Genomic DNA, 18,480 nt, shown 5'->3' with positions numbered 1-18,480 from the left:
TTGAAAGTCATCATTCACAGATGATTTGAAGTGGGTTAACCGCTAGGCTTCGAGTTCTCCACAGCCTCACTGTTTATCTCTGTCCTGAGCCTCAACATTTTATAAGCTCCATTAGTGCCAGCTTTTAAACAGAAGTGTAAAAAACACAGTGCATTGAAAAGCTAACCCAATTTCATTAAAACTATTAAATCAAATTATATAGGTTTTCTGCTACACATACCATGAAGTGACACTTTTCCTGAAAGGATAGTGTCATAGTAAATTAACGGCTGTGAAGGCTTCTGTTAAAGATTTCTTATTCAAGCCAGATTTTTTTTTTTGCTCCTGCATCAGTAAAGCAGAATGGAAAATCAGTGGGGGTATGGAACTATTTTAGATACCTTGAACTTGTGTTTACTCAGGTGAAATTCTGTTTTGTGTTACGTTTTCACCTTGTGGGCCTTGTCTGTTGTGGAAAAAGTCATAAACAGATTTAAAAAGTTGTAAACAGATTTAACCCAGTAGATGTATTTCTGAAAAACTGAGCACAGACTCAGGCTTAGTGAATTGAATCATGGGTCCTCAGTGACGTTAATTATAGTATTTTCTCTTTTCTTCATTTGTTCTTCACTTGGCAGTGAAGCCTGTTTAATTTCATTTAAAAAACTTAAAGTACTTTCATACAGAATTTTTAATAATGCAAATTATTTTTTAATAAACTTGCAATTTATAAAATCAGGCTTTCTTTAATAAGATTGTATTTTTACAGTTTGACACTTAGTGGAATTAAGAATCGGAACCTGTGTTTGTTTGGTTTATTTGCTCACTGGAAACTAAATCCCATGAAATGCAGGATTTTAAAATTCAAATGCACAGCTCTTGATTTACAAAGTGTAATTTGTATAGCATTGGACTTTAAATGAAGTATGTTCCTTAAACGGTGATGATTTAAAGATAACTTAAAGTCAAGCTATGCAATATTTCCTTTCCTTTGTTGATGCCTGTGATACGGCACTTACACTGAAGTCTGTCTGCAATTCAGAGTCAAATATTAAAGTGAAATTGTATTCTGTGTCTTTTATCTCTTTTAGAAGGTCTGTTTGATCTCAGAATATATGTATATTTATATAATTTGTATATATAAAAATATGTAATACATGAGACAATAGTTATAATTATAATGTAATTTGGGGTTTTGTTCTTAATGATCTACTCCTATCTTGAAATATTTAATGGGCTTAAATTAAGGAAGTGTGAATATCCCTTCAAAATTTATGTTAAATTTTTTATATTTCTTCTTGAACTAAAGGTCACAGATAATTGGGTTATTTTTTATCTAGAATATGTACAGGAATGTGATATTGATATGTTCAGTCGGAATGAGTTAAGTCTCATAGAGTGGATGTTAAGTAAACAGAACAGTGTCTATTATACATAATTATTTCCATAGCCAGAGCAAAAATTGATTGAAATTAGCACTCACTCATGATTAACACCACCCCTCATCCCAACATCCACTCTTAAGAACCTAGGCTTTGAAAAGAACAGCTTAGCCAGATAAAGGGTACCCACCAAAACTGCTAATAAGCCTCATACTTAACGGGAAAATGTTAGAAGCATTTCATTTGAACTTAGAAACATGATGACGATGATTTCCTTCACCACTTTTATTCAACATTTTGCTAGAAGTCTAGCCAGTAAAGTAAGAAAAGAATAAATTACGTAAAAGAAAGAAACAAAACTTTTTATTATTTATAGATGACTGTCTATACAGAAAATTCAAGAAAAATCTGTATGTACACTACCAGCACTGATGCTGAATGCAAGATAACTTAAAAAAAAAAATGCTCTGTACCTTAGCAAAATGTTCAGATAGTGTGATTTTAAAAATGTTACATTCACAAGCACAATGAAATTACATCACTCAGCGATAAGTCTAACAAAAGATATGCAAGAACTTTATGGAAGTTATAAAACTTAATAAAGAACCTAAAACTATCTCAAATATGTGAGCAGGCACAAAAGCCTGGTAATGTCACATATTTTCAGTATGTCTGTTAATTCAGTATCATTTCAGACCAAATTTAAGTTTATCTTGCCGAACTTGGCAAGCTAATCCTAAAATTTATATGAAAAGATAAAAGGTCAAGATTACTTAAGAAGAAACATGAAGAGGTGGGGATCCATTTAATCAAACATAAAACTAAAGTAATTAGAACAGAAATAGATGAGTGAGACATGACAAAGTTCAGGAAGAGACTGATACTTATAGGAACTCTGTATATGACAGAGATGATGTAACAAATCAATGGGGAAAGAATCAGCACTAGGTTAGCCATATTGGAGAGAAAAAAGAAGTTGGGTTCTTAATTCATATATACACAAAAATTGAATTCATTAGACTAAATATTTTAAGAGTGAAAAATCAAAATTTTAAAATTTTTAAAGAAAATGTACTACCATCTTCGTGACTTCTGTCTGGAAGGAATTTTAAAATAAGACCCAAAAATATTAACCATAAAAGAAACGATTATTTTTGTTGTTATATATAAAAAAACCCCTCTAATTAAAAGTTTCATTTATAAAAAATAAAAACAAAAAATTTTATTGTGCTAAAGTGGTAAGGACCTTTTCTTGTTTGTTTGAATACTGTTCATCTGACCTCTCTCAAATTCAGCTCTACAAAGGCAGGAGCCTTGGGTGTTTCCTAGTGCATAGAATAGTGCCTGAATCAATGTGACTTAAAAGCTATTTTACACTTGTGGCCAGTTCTATCCTGAAGCTCCACAGGACACTGGGAACATTTATCCTCCCATTTGCTGTATTTAATTAGTGGAAAAGTTCAGGAATACTCCTAATTGACTGAAACTTGAAACTACTTGTCAGTTACATCTGGGAAACTAAAGAAGGAAAGTCTGTATTTTATTCATAGTTCAGGTAAAATCTGGGCATTTATCCACTAACTCACTGCACTCTTTCAAAATTTCCTGTGTGTTCCGGGGAAAGTATCCAGTAAGACATGGCCTCTGCTGGCATGAAGCTTAGGGTCGTGTAGTGGAGAAGGAGGAAGCAGATCAGTGGTTATTGTATAGTAGGTACGAAGACGAATGTATACCTTGGGAGTGGAGAGGACACAGCGGTCTAAAGCAGTCTACATTGTAAGTAAATAAAGTGTTACTACATTTAAAATACTTACAAGAAAATACTGGAGGGCATTTATAAAAGAGAATTTAAGGAAAAATAAACTTTCTGGAGAGAAAAAGACAATACTATGAGATATACAGATAAGATGTGTCTGTTGTCACCTCTTGTACCCTTAGAGCTTAGTAGCTGGAATGTGGAAGATGCTCAGCAAGTGTTTTGACTGAATCAGTGGAAGAGAATGAGAAGTACTAAGTTACTTTCTCTTGTATCAAAATGTCATGTCTTTTGAAAAATGCTCATTTCCCTCTTTACTTTCCATTCTTACTAGTCCCCTAGTTCTTACGTTTGATGGACTTGTCTTTCTCTGATGCAGCTCATGCACTACTGTAAGGCTGGTCTTTCTCTGACATCATGATGTGACACCCTAGTTTAAAAATTATTCTTACAGTAGTAAGTGCAGACTTCTAAGCCTTGTGTTCAGGGTTTCTCATGTTTGGTCCTATCGCACTTATCACACTGTATCTTCAGCTCCTCCCAGATATAACCCCATGTCCATAGACAGGGATTCTCCTCATAGTCCCTCATACATAACGTGCTCAGTCAGGGCATGGAAACTCCTCATAGCCTCATACCGCATACCTCGCCCTAGGCAGGTCTTCCTTCTGGCTGTTTCTGAGTCCTGCTCTTCCTAATAGACTGGTGAATGTAGGTACGGTGTTTTCCTGAGTTCTGTGAGCCATGTTAGCAAATTACTGAAACCAAGGAGGGGTTGCAGGAGCCCCTGATTTATAGACAGTTGGTCAGATGTGCCGGTGACCACCTGGGACTTGAGTTTGGTGTTTGAAGTGGGGGGCAGTCTTGTGGGACTGAGCCCTTACAGTGTGAGGTCTGCACTGACTCTGGGTGATAGTGTAGTAACTCGTATCTGCTGAGAATTGGGAAATAGCTTGGTGTGGAAAACCTACATACCTGGTGTCAGAAGTGTTGAGAGTAGAAGATAGAAAAATGGTGTTTTTTCTTTTAGGAGGCTAGTAATCTGAAATCAAAGTGTTGGGAGGGTTGGTTAGTTCTGAGGGCTTGGAGGGAGAATTTGTTCTGTACCAACTATCCTTGGCTTGTAGACCCATCACTCCAGTCTCTGCCTCCATCTTGACGTGGCATTGTCCCTGGATCTCTGCGTCTTCATAGGGATGTCTTCTTATATGGACAACAGTTATATTGGATTAGGGCCCCACCCTAGCCAGTATATTCTCATTTTAACTAATTACATCTACAATGACCTTATTGCCAAATAAGGTCATGTGCCAAGGTACTGTCAGTTCATACTTAAGCCTGTCTTATTGAGGGGCATAGTCAACCCCTAGCATGAAGTGGTGCTTTCCAGACTGTTCCTCTGTAGATACTCACCCTTTGTTGTTGTTGTTGTTGTTGTTGTTGTTGTTGTTGTTGAAGCAGTGACGGTGATGTAATGTTATCCACCTCTTACTACTTGTGGTTTCAGCTGAAAACCATATTGCCCTTGGCAGTGTTATAAAAAGAAAGGGCTTCCTTGTCCTTGAATTTGGATGTACTTTAAAATATATAACCAATAAGATCCATTCCAGATGCCAGTCTGTGGCTCTACCCTGTTGAGATTTTTGTTTGTGTGGTTCTTTTGCCTGCTCTGTGGTTTGTCAGTGAAGTATAAAAATAGAATAAAGTGAGGACTCATACAAAATAATTTTCTCTAGTAGAACTATCCAGTGAAGAATAAGTTCATTATTTTTACATAAAGAAACTGTGGAAGATAGTTTGTAACTTCTACAGACTTATTTCTCTCTTTCAGGTGATTATAATTTAGTGTTTTGCAGCTTTCAGAAAATTTCTTTCCTGTTTTTCTATTATCCGACATTCCATGTGAAGACTGACCCATAAACTTGCCAACTTTCAGATCATCATTAGAGACAAGGTTTCTGAATTTCCTTTGTAGTGATTTCCTGATCAGAGAAAGGGAGATAGGTTAGGGTCACATGGAAAGTTACTGAGCGCTGTGAAAACAGTTTGATAAAGAGGACATAGAAGAAAGTGGGGGGAGAGCATGGTTGGGGAGAGAACAAAACTGAATTATGTTTTAGGAATAAAAAAGAATTATAAATTTCAATCTGTATGATTTTTTTTTCCTGACCGGTAAGATTTTAATGTGATAATAGACTCTTCTTGATAGTTAAGAAAAGGATTCACTATTGTATTAAATGCTATTAAAGAACAGACTTTGAACAGTCTTATCTATTGATACAGCCAGAGCTCCGGAGGCAGGCTGGCATCTAACGCATCTGATGGGAAACGGAGTGGATACCCCTTTAGTAACATTACTTTGGGCCAGTATGGGAAAGTGTCTTATGTATTCCAGGGAGGTTCTCCTGGGGAGAGTTCTCTCTTCCTCGTGTATCTGAGGGTTTATAGCTTTTTCTCTGCTGAAGACACTTCCATGTGAACGCAGGCGAACCTGATGAATCAGCCTGGCTTCCGTGTCTTAGTTTCTCTACTCTTATTTTAGGAAGGTAGGCCCCTGCTGTTTTTGAGTCACCTCTTGTTTTGACCTTGACTCCTTTCTTCCTTTAGTCTGCAGTTCTTTTTCAACTGACACATCTGTTGAGTCAAGAATTCTTCTCAAGGGAGAATCATCAAGTATTACTCAATAGTTGCTTGTGTCTGTTTTATAAGCTTTGAGTCAAAGTTGATCACTTCTTCCCACAAGTTATCACATATACCTCTTTCTTCCTGCTACCACAGCCTATTCCAGGATTTTGATGTTTTTCTCCTAATCTGTTATCCTTTCATCTTTATCATATCCAGCTTTCGGCACCTTTTTGACCATGCCATTTACTCTTATCAGAGACCTGCAGGGATTTTCCTTCACATGACTGGTCAAGTTTAAAATCCTTACCCTCCTCTCCTTCCCTCATTTTGTTATGAAAATTTCCTAACACACTGTTGATTTTTATGAATTCTCTATATATTTTGGATATTAACCCCTTATCAGATATATGATTCGCAGTTATTTCCTCCAGTTCGATACGTTGTCTTTTCATTTTGTTGCTGTGCAGAAGCTTTTTAGTTTGAAGTAGTCCAACTTGTTATTTATACTTTTGTTGCCTTTGCTTTTGGTGTCAAATCCAAAAAGTCATTGTCAAGACTGATATCAAGGAGCTTATCCACTATATTTTCTTCTAGGAGTTTTATGCTTGCAGAGCTTTACATTCAGTTCTTTAATTCCTTTTGAGTTGATTCTTGTGTATGGTGTAAGACAGGAGTCCAGTTTTACTCTTTTGCATTTGGCTCTCCGGTTTTCCCAGCACTATTTATTTATTAAGGAGACTTTCCTTTCCCCATTGTATATTCTTGGGCAACTTTGTTGTAAATTAATTGACCATAAATGAGTGGGTTTATTTCTGTGCTCTCTAGTCTGTTCTGTTGATGTATGTGTCATTTTAATGCCAGTACCATACTGTTTTGATTACTATAGCTTTGTAATATAGCTTGAAACCAGAACACATGATGCCTCCAGCTGTGTTCATTCTCATGATTACTTTTCCTATTCAGGATCTTTTTGTGGTTCCATACAAATTGTAGAATTTTTTTTCTATTTCTGTTGAAAAATGCCAGTGGAATTTTGATAGGGATTACATTGAACTTTTTATGTTTTTAATGTCAAAATTAACCTCTTTTTATATTGCATATTCATGAAGAAATTTTACTGGCTATAGTTATTTTTAATACTCTTTTCCTTTGAACTTTATGATATGTTTAATGTGGTTAATACACTATCCTATTACAGAATCAGAGTTTTCTGAGTCTCACTGTATATTTACCAGTGAGTTGTATATTTTCATATGTTTTCATGTTACTATTAGTGTCTTTTTATTTCATCTTGAAGAACTCCTTTCAGCATTTTTTGTAAGGCAGATCTAGTGGTGATGATTTTGTATAGTAGAGCTAGCTTTTATTCATCTGGGAAAATTTTCATTTCTTCTTCATTTCTGAAGTATACCTTTGTTGGATAGGGTGTTCTTAGTTGGCAATTTTTTCCTCTCAGCACTTTGAATATATCATTCCACTCTCTCCTGGCCTGTAGGTTTCTGCTGAGAAATCTACTGATGGCCTAATGGGGGTTCCCTTGTAGGTTACAGTCTTTGTCTTAATGGCTTTTAGGATTTTTCTCTTCCCTTTGATTTTTGACAGTTTTATTATACTGTGTCTTGGAGAAGATCACTTTGGATTGAAATAATGAGGTGATCTATTAGCTTCATGAAGTTGGATGTCCAACCTTCTCCCCAGGTTTGGGAAGTTCTCAGCCATTATTTTGTTTTAATAAGCTTTATTCCCCCCTTTCCTTTCTCTTCTCCTTCTGGGACGCCAATGATACTGCTGTTGATTCTTTTGATAGTGTCCCATAGGTCATGTAGGCCTTCTTTACTCTCTTGCATTCATTTTTCTTTGTTCTCTTCTGACTGGGTTATTTCAGAGTTCCTATCCTCTAATTCGTGGGTTCAGTCTTCTGTCTGTTCTGCTCTGCTGGTGGTGCTCTCGCTTACATTCTTTATTTCATTCACTGAATTCTTCAGCTTCAGAATTTCTGTTTGGTTCTTTTTAATGATTTCTGTCTCTGTTTATTTCTCATTATGGTCATGTATTGTTTTCTGAATTTTGCTGAATTGTCTATTTTCTTGTAGCTCATTGGGTTTCCCCAAGATGGCTATTTTGAATTCTTTATTGGGTAAGCCACAGATCTCTGTATCTTTGCCTTCAGTCACTGGGAGATGATCATGATCTTTTGGTAATGTCATGTTTCCTTTATTCTTCATGTTCCTTGTAGTTTTACATTGCTGTTTTGGCATTTGAAGTAACAGTTACCTCCTCCAATCTTTACTAGCTGAGAGATACTTTTTGTTGGTCCTGTTTGTGTTCTGGGGCTTTCTCCAACCTTGTCCATACACCTGCTCCACACTTTTTACTGCCTCTTGTGGCAGAATTCTTAAGCTTGTATGTCTTCTCTAGATCTTACAATGAACCAGCTAATATGTCTTTCATTATCCCAAAGGTGGTGCCACAGCTTGAAATTGTGGTTTCTCCCTTGTCCACAGACCCTGCCTTGGTTTCTTTGTGTACCCCTGTCTACCTGAGCTTACACTCACTGTTGTTGCCCTTAGAATTGTGAACAAGGAGCTGGCTGCAGGGTGAGGAGGATGTGGTTGTGCCATTTGGGGCATTGGGAGTTCTGGTGGGTGAGATTAGGGGATCCTTGGGTAAAGTTTTCCCAATGGCTCATAGGTAGGCGTCCTGCTGGAGTCTAGAATGCACATCCCTTTAATATTACTATCTGCCTCTTTCCGGAAGTCCTCCATTTTCCCAGTCATGGAGCTCTTGTTTTAATACTCTGGGGCTGTGGGAGAGAGATGGGTTTCTTTAGCAGTGTCCGCACAGCTGGGGAGGCTGGGTATTCACTCACTGTTACCCCTTTTACCAGGGATTCCCACCCACCCCTTTTGGGGAGGGGTGATACTGGCAAAGGTCCTCTTAATAACCACTCTGATGCATCCAAACTTGTATTTTGTTGTTGTTATTGTTCAAATGGAGTGCTGGAACTTCTTTTGAAACCTAGACTTCCATAAAGGCTTTATCATCTGTGGGTGTCTTCCTTAGTCAGTGTTTTCCAGATACCGATGTCAACAGGGGTTAGAGTCAGTTCACAGGCTCCTGCTTGCTGGTTCCACAGCCTGTACCAGGTTCCACCTGCTTGTTACATGGTGCACAGGTGGGTGAGACTCCTTCTGGGTCCCTCTGCACGTGGTGCTGGATTCCATAGCTCCCATGGGGGCACTTTTGTTCATGGATAGATGTCAAATTTTAGACATTGAATAAAATAAAAATAAAAATAAAGGATGTCTTATTTTACATGATGCTACATCAGTCCTTTGCTGCTTTCTTTAGAAAAGTAAGATGCTTGCTATTCTATAGCTAAATCTAGAAGTTAGTAGTTCAAGAGTTAGAGATTTATGGCTCCCTGTGTATTTATGACATGCTGTCTCAAATATTACTCCCTGTGTATTTTAGAGCAGAGGAATAAAGCACCATGTGAATGAGCCATTGAGAGAAGAGACAATGAAAATTTATGTTGATGCGCATTGTTAAGTGGATAATAAGTATTTCTTATATTTTAATAGCCCCTTGCAAATCTCTTTATGATGCAGCTGTCTCATCTACTCACAAGCCTGTAAGCTGGATATTAATATTATCTTAATAATATAAGTGATGAAGCTAAGACTCACACGGGTTAGTACAGTGGCAGTAAATGGGTTTTTTTTGGCTGGAGGATAGTTAGGATATAAAACATGTTTTTCCTGTACAGCACAGATTTCTTATATATGAGTTTTAATTTTAATTCCTCTTTTTCAGCTTAATTACTGCCACAGGTCATTTTTTTTTCTTTTTTTCAAGAATAGGACATGTGAGTTATATTTTTGTTGACTTGGCATATCTGAGAATGGTTTCCATGTTAGCAAGGTCAGAGCATTTTCCTTCAAGAATCTGATAACATTTTCCTATTGTCTTCTAGTAATATAGTTTTATAGCGAAATCTGAAGGTAGCCTCGATTTTGCCTTTGTACTCTCTCTCTCTCTCTTAAAAATTTTTGTCTATATTCTCAATTTATTTTTTAATTAGAGTTCAAAAAATTTTTGCTAAGATGCACTGAGAGATGTCTGTTCATTGATTGTTATGTGGAACATGGTAAACTGTTTTGATCAACAGACTTAGAAGATCTTTATTGCAAAAGCATGTTCTTCAGTTACATATGGGATTATTGCTTCCATTCCTGTTTCATTTTTTTCCTTTAGGGAATGAAATTCTTTTATTGGTCATCATCTTCCCTCCTGATTTTTACGTCTGTTCTTTTTCTATAAATTCTTACAGGATTTCTCATATTTGCCTTCTACATAAGTGCTGTTTTCTAAGTAATCCACTCAGTTCTTTCTTAACTCCAACACAGATTTTATTTCTGCTATGACATTTACAATTTTTGCTGTCATTCCTTATTTTACTCATTTTTCTGAGTTTCAGCCACTCCTTTCTGTCCCTGGTTTTTCGGGTTTCCTTTTAGGCGTGTCAGATGGTTTATAAGTGGTCCTGCTCGTGCTCACAGGGAATTGCTTTCAGAGGATTGCTCGTCTGTTGAGCTCCAGGCTGATCCTTCCTTTTCCTCATCAAAGAGTCTATTCTTCTGGACCCCATTTTTTCCCTCTTCTGCTTTGTTAGGGATAGATTTGTTCAGGATCAGTGTTTGCTGGTAAACACAGGCTCCGGGTTGCCCTTGGCCCTGCTCCTCTCAGTTGTTGGAGTTCCTTTTTCTGTCTTCAGCTGTAAAGGGAGTTGTTCACGTGTACCCTCCCATGTACGCCTGTAATTAAAGTCTGTCGTCTCGGGCAGATTTCCCAAGCAGAGGTGTTTGTCTTGCTTCTCGTCATTGTCCTGCTGTCTGGTGGCCCAGTCCGGGAGGGTATAAGGGAGCTGTGGATCTCAGCATTCACTGCTTGCCTGTGGCTCCCTGTGCCTTTTCTCACTTTACGAAGCTTTACCGATGAAGGCTGCACCTCGTCATGCACCTGTGCCTCTGCCCGAACTGCCTTTCTCTCAGCTCCTGTCTGCAGCACACGGATTTTCTGGGGTTTGCAGTTTCCTTCTGAAAGTAGAAATATAGAAAGGGGGGAAGTTGTGGGGAACAACACTATAGCAACTACAAGGAGGTCTACCTGTGCGGTAGAGGGACTGCTGCCCAGCTTTGTAAGTGCCATAATCTTCGTCTTTTCAAGTCAAGTGGTTGACAGTGGGCAGAGGGTAAAGCAGCTTCCCTTTATATGACCTTTCGCATGTGTAGCCTTGTTTGACTTTTCCAGCATACTGTGTATTATTTATTTGTATCTTTTGGTCTAACTGTCTTCATAATTAGTAGAAAGTCTTACCAGATTCTGGCAATCTTGTTAGCTTAAATTGTTACTATCATTATTATTATTAATAGAAAACACTTATTAAGTATTATTTTGTGTCAACACTGATATAAATGCTTTCAATGTATTAACTCATTTAATTTTTATAACAACCCTTTTGTGGGGTACTATAATTATTACAATTTTACAAGTGGAGAAAATGAGGCATAAAGAAGTTGAGCACCTTGTCTAAGAGTACGTAGCTAGTCAGGACTTGGACCCAGAAGTCTATGTATTTGCATTATGTAACTTTTTATGCTGTTTTCTGCATCTTCATAGGCCTGCCCTTCCTCCCTCCCTCTTCTTTCCTTTTTTCTCAGGTTTCTTTTATGACTACATAAAAGACTATGTCAGGAACAGGCAATGACTTTTTTTCAGTTTCAGAATGTGGAATATTAAAACAATACATATGTGTGTATATTCTAGTTATTTAAGTATTGCACTAAGGTGATTTTGTGAAATAAATTAAATTTTTCAAAAATATGAATTTGTTTAGATTGCAAATTTGTTGAACAGAAGTAATTTGTTCTTTGTAGTTCTTCGTTTATTGTCCTTTGGTGAACATTGGGCTGTGACAATAACGTTAACCCTTTAGTCTAATTCCCCCTAAGCACCTAACTTAACCTAGGGAATGACTTGATTATCAGTAAGAATTAGATTCGTTAGATTAGTGCTGCCCAGTTTGGGCACCACTAGGCAGATGGCTGCAGAGCACTTGAAATGTGGTTGGGCTGGTCGAGACGTGCTAGAAGTATAAAACATACTCTGGATTTTGAAAGCTCAGTATGAATAAAAGAATATTAAATGTCTCATTCATACTTTAAAAATATTTATTGCATGTTGAAATGACAATATTTTTACTTACTGGGTTAAATAAGATATTAAAATCAAATTTTGCCTGTTTCTTTTTACTTTTTTAAGTGTGACTACAGGACAATTAAAAACTACACATGTGCCTCATTTTATATTTTTATTGAGAATTCGGAAATGTATGAGCTGCGGTGCCTCTTCTCTAGGACCCTGGTGGGAGGAGGACAGACAGGCAGTCAGAGGGGCGTGAGGAGTGCGGGTGGGAGCTTGTGCGAGGAGACAGCCAACCCAGGTTTGACGGCCCACAGGAGGTGACCTTTTAGGCAGCGGTAGTACCTTGCTTTTTCTTCCTTTTTATCTTCTTTCGAGGACTCTGTCTGCTCTTTGGATTGAAGGAAATAAAAGTTGAAAACTATTTTTAAAAAAAATTGAGAATCTTCTTTCTAGTGATAATGCTTCCCAGTCTGATGGAACAGATTAAGGTTGAAGGAGACGGCCTGAGTCTGCTCACAGAGACCACCGCTCGGCCCTCCCCGCAGGCCAGCTTAGACAACCAAATGGATGGTAATGGCTCTTGCAGAGTCTGAAACACAGGTCAGTTTGAGATCTCTTGAGTTCAGAGTGTCTGTGGGACGTCTAGATGGAGAGGAACATTAAGCAATTGGGTGTATGGAACTAGAGTCCAAGCACAATCTCAGCTGGCCATGTAGATTGGAGTTGGGTGCAGTCATAGATAAAGGAATGAAGTCATCAGGAAGTGAGTAAAGTGAGAAGTGGGCACCTTTGAACAGGGAACAGGGTAGGTTGAGAAAAGGGAGTATAAAGGTCATTGAAAACGAGTGGCCGGAGAGGAAAGAGTTCAGACAGGAGAGTAAGCTTTCAGAAGCAGGCAAGTGCAGGTAGTGTCAAAGGAGGTAGAAGTGAAGGCTGAGAAGCGCCAGTGTCTTTAATGATGAGGAGGCTACTGAGAGGAAAGCAGGGCCCTTGGAAGGGGCCGGGTTAGGTGGCAAAGCCAGATTGTGGAAGGTTGAGGAATCATTGGGGGATACAGAACTGGAGGCGGTAAGTTTCTTGTCTGGCAGTGAAAGAGGAAGGTTTTGGTAGCAGTGGGATATACTTACCAGACGACAACTGTGTGTGTCGTCTCTGGGTTGTAAATCCACTGGAAAACTGTGATTCTGTACCTTTACATTCTTCCTTGTAGTCCCGTGTAACATTCTTCATAGAGTGACTACTCAATAAATGTTGTTAATCATGATTTTCATCTTTTTAATTAAATTAATCAAATCTCTCTCAACAAGAATATCAGCATGATTTCCAAATTCTCTACACATTAAAACTACGTGAGAACTTGATTTTATCCAAGTGTAAAGGCACTAAGGCCCTTGGGCATGGCTTAAGGGAAAGAAAATGGACTTTGTAGTCCACCGTGACTGTAATTTAAGTCTAGGCTCTAACACTTTTTAGCTATGGGATCTTGAACTCAAGTTAAATGTCACTGCTGGCCTCTTTTCCCTCGTCTATGAAATTAGGATAATAACACCTACCATAAAGGGTTTTTGTAGGATTCAGTGAGAAAAGGTGCAGTGTTTTGTATAGTACCTTATACAGTTAGGCACTCAGTAAATGCTCTGTAGAAAAACAGCAACTTCATATGTTATACGTGCCAACATTACAGCCTTTTAATTTGATTTAAAGAAGTATATGTGATATGACGTTATAACTTTAAATAAGACCAATTGAAATTTGAGTAAAAAATTAGATTAGCCTTTGAATAAAAAATGTTTCTTTTCTTGCCCTCTCTTCCCCATTCCAATCCAGGTCCTGAGGGAGTCTAACAAATTAGCAGAAATGGAAGAACCGCCCTTGCTTCCAGGAGAAAATATTAAAGACATGGGTCTGTAATGGTATTTTTTGTCAAATGTCTTCTCCTTTCTGACTGTACAGACTGTTCAGCGCTCTCGGTGTGCAGAGGACAGCCTCACTGCCCAGACGCCTCCTGTCTGGCGGGCTCCTCACTGCCTGCCTTCCCGATACCCAGGGTGTTCTGAGAGCCTAGCTCTTGACCTGTTGGTTGTGTTTGTACTTGGACCTCTGGGAAACATACAGATTGAACTACGTTCTGCTGCTCCTCTGGTTTGCTTTACTTTCATTGAAAGTAGGTGACTCAAAAAAACAAACAAACTAGCTGAATTCCATCAAAGTAAATTTCACTATTTTGAATAAGAGAGTGGGTTGTGTAGATAAAAAAAACACTTAGTTTTCATTTTGTACAAGTCATTTTTCTTAAAACACATTCTCTCTTTTTGCGTCTTTATTTTTTTGCTACTCTGAATAAACTCAGGTCGATTTGGGGATAAATATATTTCATCTCCATTGTAAAGCAAGCCATTTGCATGTGGGTGCATTTCTTTGTCTAGCCCAGAGAACTCAGCATTAATTGATTGTATGGACTGGAAACTGGAAACAAGCTCTTAAGCAATTTTTTTGTGCTCATGCTTTCACTGTTTCATTTGTGTGGTAATCTACAAATACCCATAGCTTTTTAAATTTTAAAATTATTTATTTATTGAAATATAGTTGACTTAAAGTATTATATTGGTTTCAGGTGTACAATATGGTAATTTGGTATTTTTATAGATTACACACCATGCAAAGTTATTATAAAACATTGACTATATTCCTGTGTACATTACATTCGTGTAGGTTAATTACTTTACAGTTGGCAGTTTGTACCACTTAATCCCCTTTACCTGTTTTGCCCCTTTCCCCATCCCTCTCCCATCTAGTAACCACTAGGTTGCTCTCTGTATCTGTGAGTCTGTTTCTGTTTTGTTGTATTTGTTCCCTTGTTTTGTTTTTTCAATTCCACATGTAAGTGAAAACATATGGTGTTTGTCTTTCTCTGTCTGACTTACTAACTTAGTACCCTTCACGTCTATCCATGTTGTTGCAAGTGGCAAGATTTCATTCTTTTTTAGGTGTCCATTTACAGAGGAATGGAAAAGGAAGATGTGGTGTATGTATACTGTGGGTTACTACTCAGCCATAGGGAAAGGATGAAATTTTGCCATTTGCAGTAACACAGATGGACTTGGAGGGCACTGTGCTAAGGGAAATAAGTCAGACAAAGACAAATATTTTACGATATCACTTATATGTGGAGTTTAAAAAGCAGCAAACTAGTGAATATAACAAGGAAGCAGACTCACTGACGCAGAGAACTAGTGCTCACCAGTGGGGAGAGGGGAGGAGGAGGGGCCAGTTAGAGGCAGGAGATTAGGAGGTACAAACTATTAGGTATAAAATAAGCTGCAAGGTTGTATTGTACACCACCAGGAATAGAGCCAATACTTATAGTAACTACAAACAGACTATATAGCTTTTAAAAATTGTGGATCATTAACATTATACACCTGTAACTTATATAATATTGTACAGCCTCTATACTTCAATTAAAAACAAAGATTGCATGCTTGTGTTCATAAAAGAACTCTATAAGTAATGTTGGATGATCATTTTATTATCAATCATAATTTTAAAAAGAACTTAATAAATGCCTAATTTCCCTTGGCCAGGTGTCATTTCCTAATGTCAAAATAAGCGAGCCAGAGGGGCATCTCCTCCCAGAATGTGTTGCTCTTGCCCACAGGACATTCAGTCCCTTCACACTTAGCATGCTGTTTACCTCTTCTTGCTCTTAACTCTCGGTTGAATACCTCCCCACTTCCTTTTTTCCCATACTCACTTCTACCCTAAGCTTTTGTTCTGCTGAACTACTTACTAAGCTAGACATCACACATTGTCAGCGCTGGATATTATATAATCACAGCTGTTACTATATTGAGTGCTTCCTGTCCAGCTTAGTCATCATCACAGTGACCTTATGAGAAAGATGTTAATCCCATTTTGTAGATGAAGAAACTAAGGCACAGGGAGACTGCCTAGCTGGTAGAGTGACAGCTAGTGTTGTGACAGGTTTTTTTCCTCTTCTGAACCTATAGCATTTGCTATTTCTGCTATGATAAATGATCTTATAAAAGACTTTCAAGTTACCACTCAGTATCGTTGTTGTCTCCTCTTCCTTTAAATAGAACACTCCCATTAGGACCTCACCCTTGACTCATCTCCCTCTTCGTTCCCTGCTCTTTTTGGTTGACCATATCAAAATTAGTAGCTTTACCTACCATCTTTTTACTGATGACGCCAAAATTAGTTACTTCTAGTGTGAACCTCTGTCCTAATACATAGAAACAGTTGTGTCTTAGACACATGCCCTTGGGTGTTCTGTAGATACCCCTTATACCCAGCATCTCCAAGCCTGAAGTCATCACCTTTATCTCTAAATTTACTCCTTTCCTTTTATTCTCTCCCTCAGTTAGTATCCACACTGGTTGTTGTTGACTCAAGGCAGAAATCTGGGATTCATCCTAGGCTGTTCTTTTTTTCTGAACTCTGACATCAAGTCAGTTCACCAAATGCAGAGGAGTAATCTCTAAGGATTTCTTGAATTTATGTTTTCCTCTCAATTTTCAAGAGCCCTTGATATAATATTTATGTACATTGAGCTTCAGGTACATATGGGAAACGGCTAGGAGCTTAGGAGAGAGATCAGGGCTGGAAGTCCATATTTTGGAATCATCAGAACGTGGATAGTAGTTGAAAATCAAAGGAGGAAAATAACCCAGAGCAGGTATGGAGTGAGAAGAGGGCCAAGAACATAGCTTTGGTGAACATTTTACAATTATACGGTAGAAGAGACCAGAGAGATTGAGAAGGAATGAAAAGAATGCGATACAACATAAACGAGAGAGATCCAGACACTATACTTACCTTTGCCCAAGTGGTTACTGTAGTTTCCCAAGATGAGCTTCTTCCCTGCGTTGAGCGCTGTATCAGCATCTCTACACACCTCAAGGGTGCCTGCCACTGGGGCACGGCTCACCTGCCTGTGTTCCCTGAACGTCCTCCGATCCCGTAGCTGAATGGACTGCCCTTTGCATTACTTAAAGTATGTTTTTGTGCTGCTCTTTCTGCACAGATTGCATGCTCTCACGTATTACCTTTATTTGTGTATATTTTACATCCTTGTAAATAGGTATTCTCAAAGTCGTTTTGGTCTACCTCATACAAACTATTATGGATTCTTTTTTCACAGTGAGCTCAGGAAAAATTTGAGAGGATTAGTAATCTCAGCTCTTTTAGTAACACTAGGCAGCATTAGTAGTGCAAAATTTAGAGGAATACCTAATAAATAAAATATTTGAATCAAAAACCATCTGTATAGACTTGATCATTGTACAGAAAATTAAATGTAACGTAAGATATAAGGCTAGAGTAACCTGGAATGTATTAATTCGTGTAGAAAAGACATTTGATTCTTAGTTGGTCTGAGCAGTTTAGATGTTTTTAAAAGTCCGAGTGGTGTTGGAACATCAACAGAATGCTTTAACAGCAGCAGCAGCAGTGTCAGACCGTCGTGGCCTGGGCGCATCGGCAGGAGGGGTGGTCCTGGCCTGCAGTATTCCACCTTCTAACACGGGGGACGGACTGTGTACCTGATGGCTTGGCTTTGTGTGATGTGGTGGAAAGGGATTGGGACTTGCAGTCAGAGGAGCTGCATTCAAGTCCTCACCTTAGTAGTTACCGCTTCTGAAACAGTAAGCAATTTGTTTTACTTGTCTGAGCCTGCTAAAAATCGTAGGTAACTAGGAATCTTATACTTAAGGGTTGTTTTGACGGCTAAAGAGGTACTCAGGTCAAAATTACTCTATAAATTCTGAAGTGCCTGGTGTCAGTGCTGGTTGGCACTGTCGTCATTTGCTCCGGTCACAGTCTCCCTTCTACTTGGTACAAACCCTGCTAGGTTGGCATCAGTTCTCTCTTGAGAGTGGCTTAGCTGCCACCAGCCTGGAGAAAAGGATAAACAGGACAGAACGAAGCAGAGCCTGGTGATGGGAACAGTAACTTAGGCGTGACCCCTTGTATTTGGTGCAGTACTTTTATTTTGAAAGCACTTTCATGCATATTATTTCACGACTTCAGAATAAAGGGGAAGGTGTAACGAAAACTCTGGCCTAGGGGGGACATATTATTCTATAGTAAAATATAGAATAATAAGATTGGTTTTCTTGTGTGAGTTAAGAAAACTGGCTCTGGAAAGAATCCAGAAATGTTTTTAGTAACACTGACTAAAGTTTTCCCAGTTGAGGTAAAAATTCATAAGAGCAAGGAGATGTATGCAAGGCAAGTTTACGTATCTTTCTATAATGATGAGCTTATTTAATTTTAAAAGCTTCCCTCTAAATGAAACACTGGAAATGCATTGGAAACAATGATTTAAAAAATGTAGCTCAGACTCGCACATTCCCAAGGGAGCTGTTTCAGACGTTAGAAATGTTTGTTAGAAGATCAGTCTCATTTCAGATTCCATACGAAGCAATCAGTCCTTCAAAGTGATGAACAGAAAGCAAAGTCAGGAGGTTGCAATACATCATTAAACATACTTCATGCTCCTCAGTTTTC

General features: G+C 38.2%; 1 protein-coding gene across 7 annotated transcripts in view; it reads left to right on the top strand.

Annotated features, from left to right (window-relative positions):
• The window catches only part of MTMR2 (myotubularin related protein 2), an 86,869-nt gene that overhangs the window by 39,272 nt on the left and 29,117 nt on the right, over nucleotides 1-18,480 (top strand). For 5 of the 7 annotated variants that reach the window (XM_074372909.1, XM_074372906.1, XM_074372907.1 and 2 more), the window contains one exon: nucleotides 13,777-13,852. The exons of 1 other annotated variant lie outside the window; for it this stretch is intronic. In XM_074372909.1, coding sequence (XP_074229010.1) covers nucleotides 13,777-13,852 — 76 coding nt within the window. Of the gene's footprint in view, nucleotides 1-12,276; nucleotides 12,550-13,776; nucleotides 13,853-18,480 lie in introns of those variants that run through there. One more of the 7 variants, XM_010973333.3, reaches the window with a different exon arrangement.

The sequence above is a fragment of the Camelus bactrianus genome, chromosome 10 (genome assembly GCF_048773025.1).
Source record: "Camelus bactrianus isolate YW-2024 breed Bactrian camel chromosome 10, ASM4877302v1, whole genome shotgun sequence".
Lineage (NCBI taxonomy): Eukaryota > Metazoa > Chordata > Mammalia > Artiodactyla > Camelidae > Camelus > Camelus bactrianus.
Note: the sequence above shows the minus strand (reverse complement) of the source record. Positions and strands in the feature narration are given on the sequence as shown.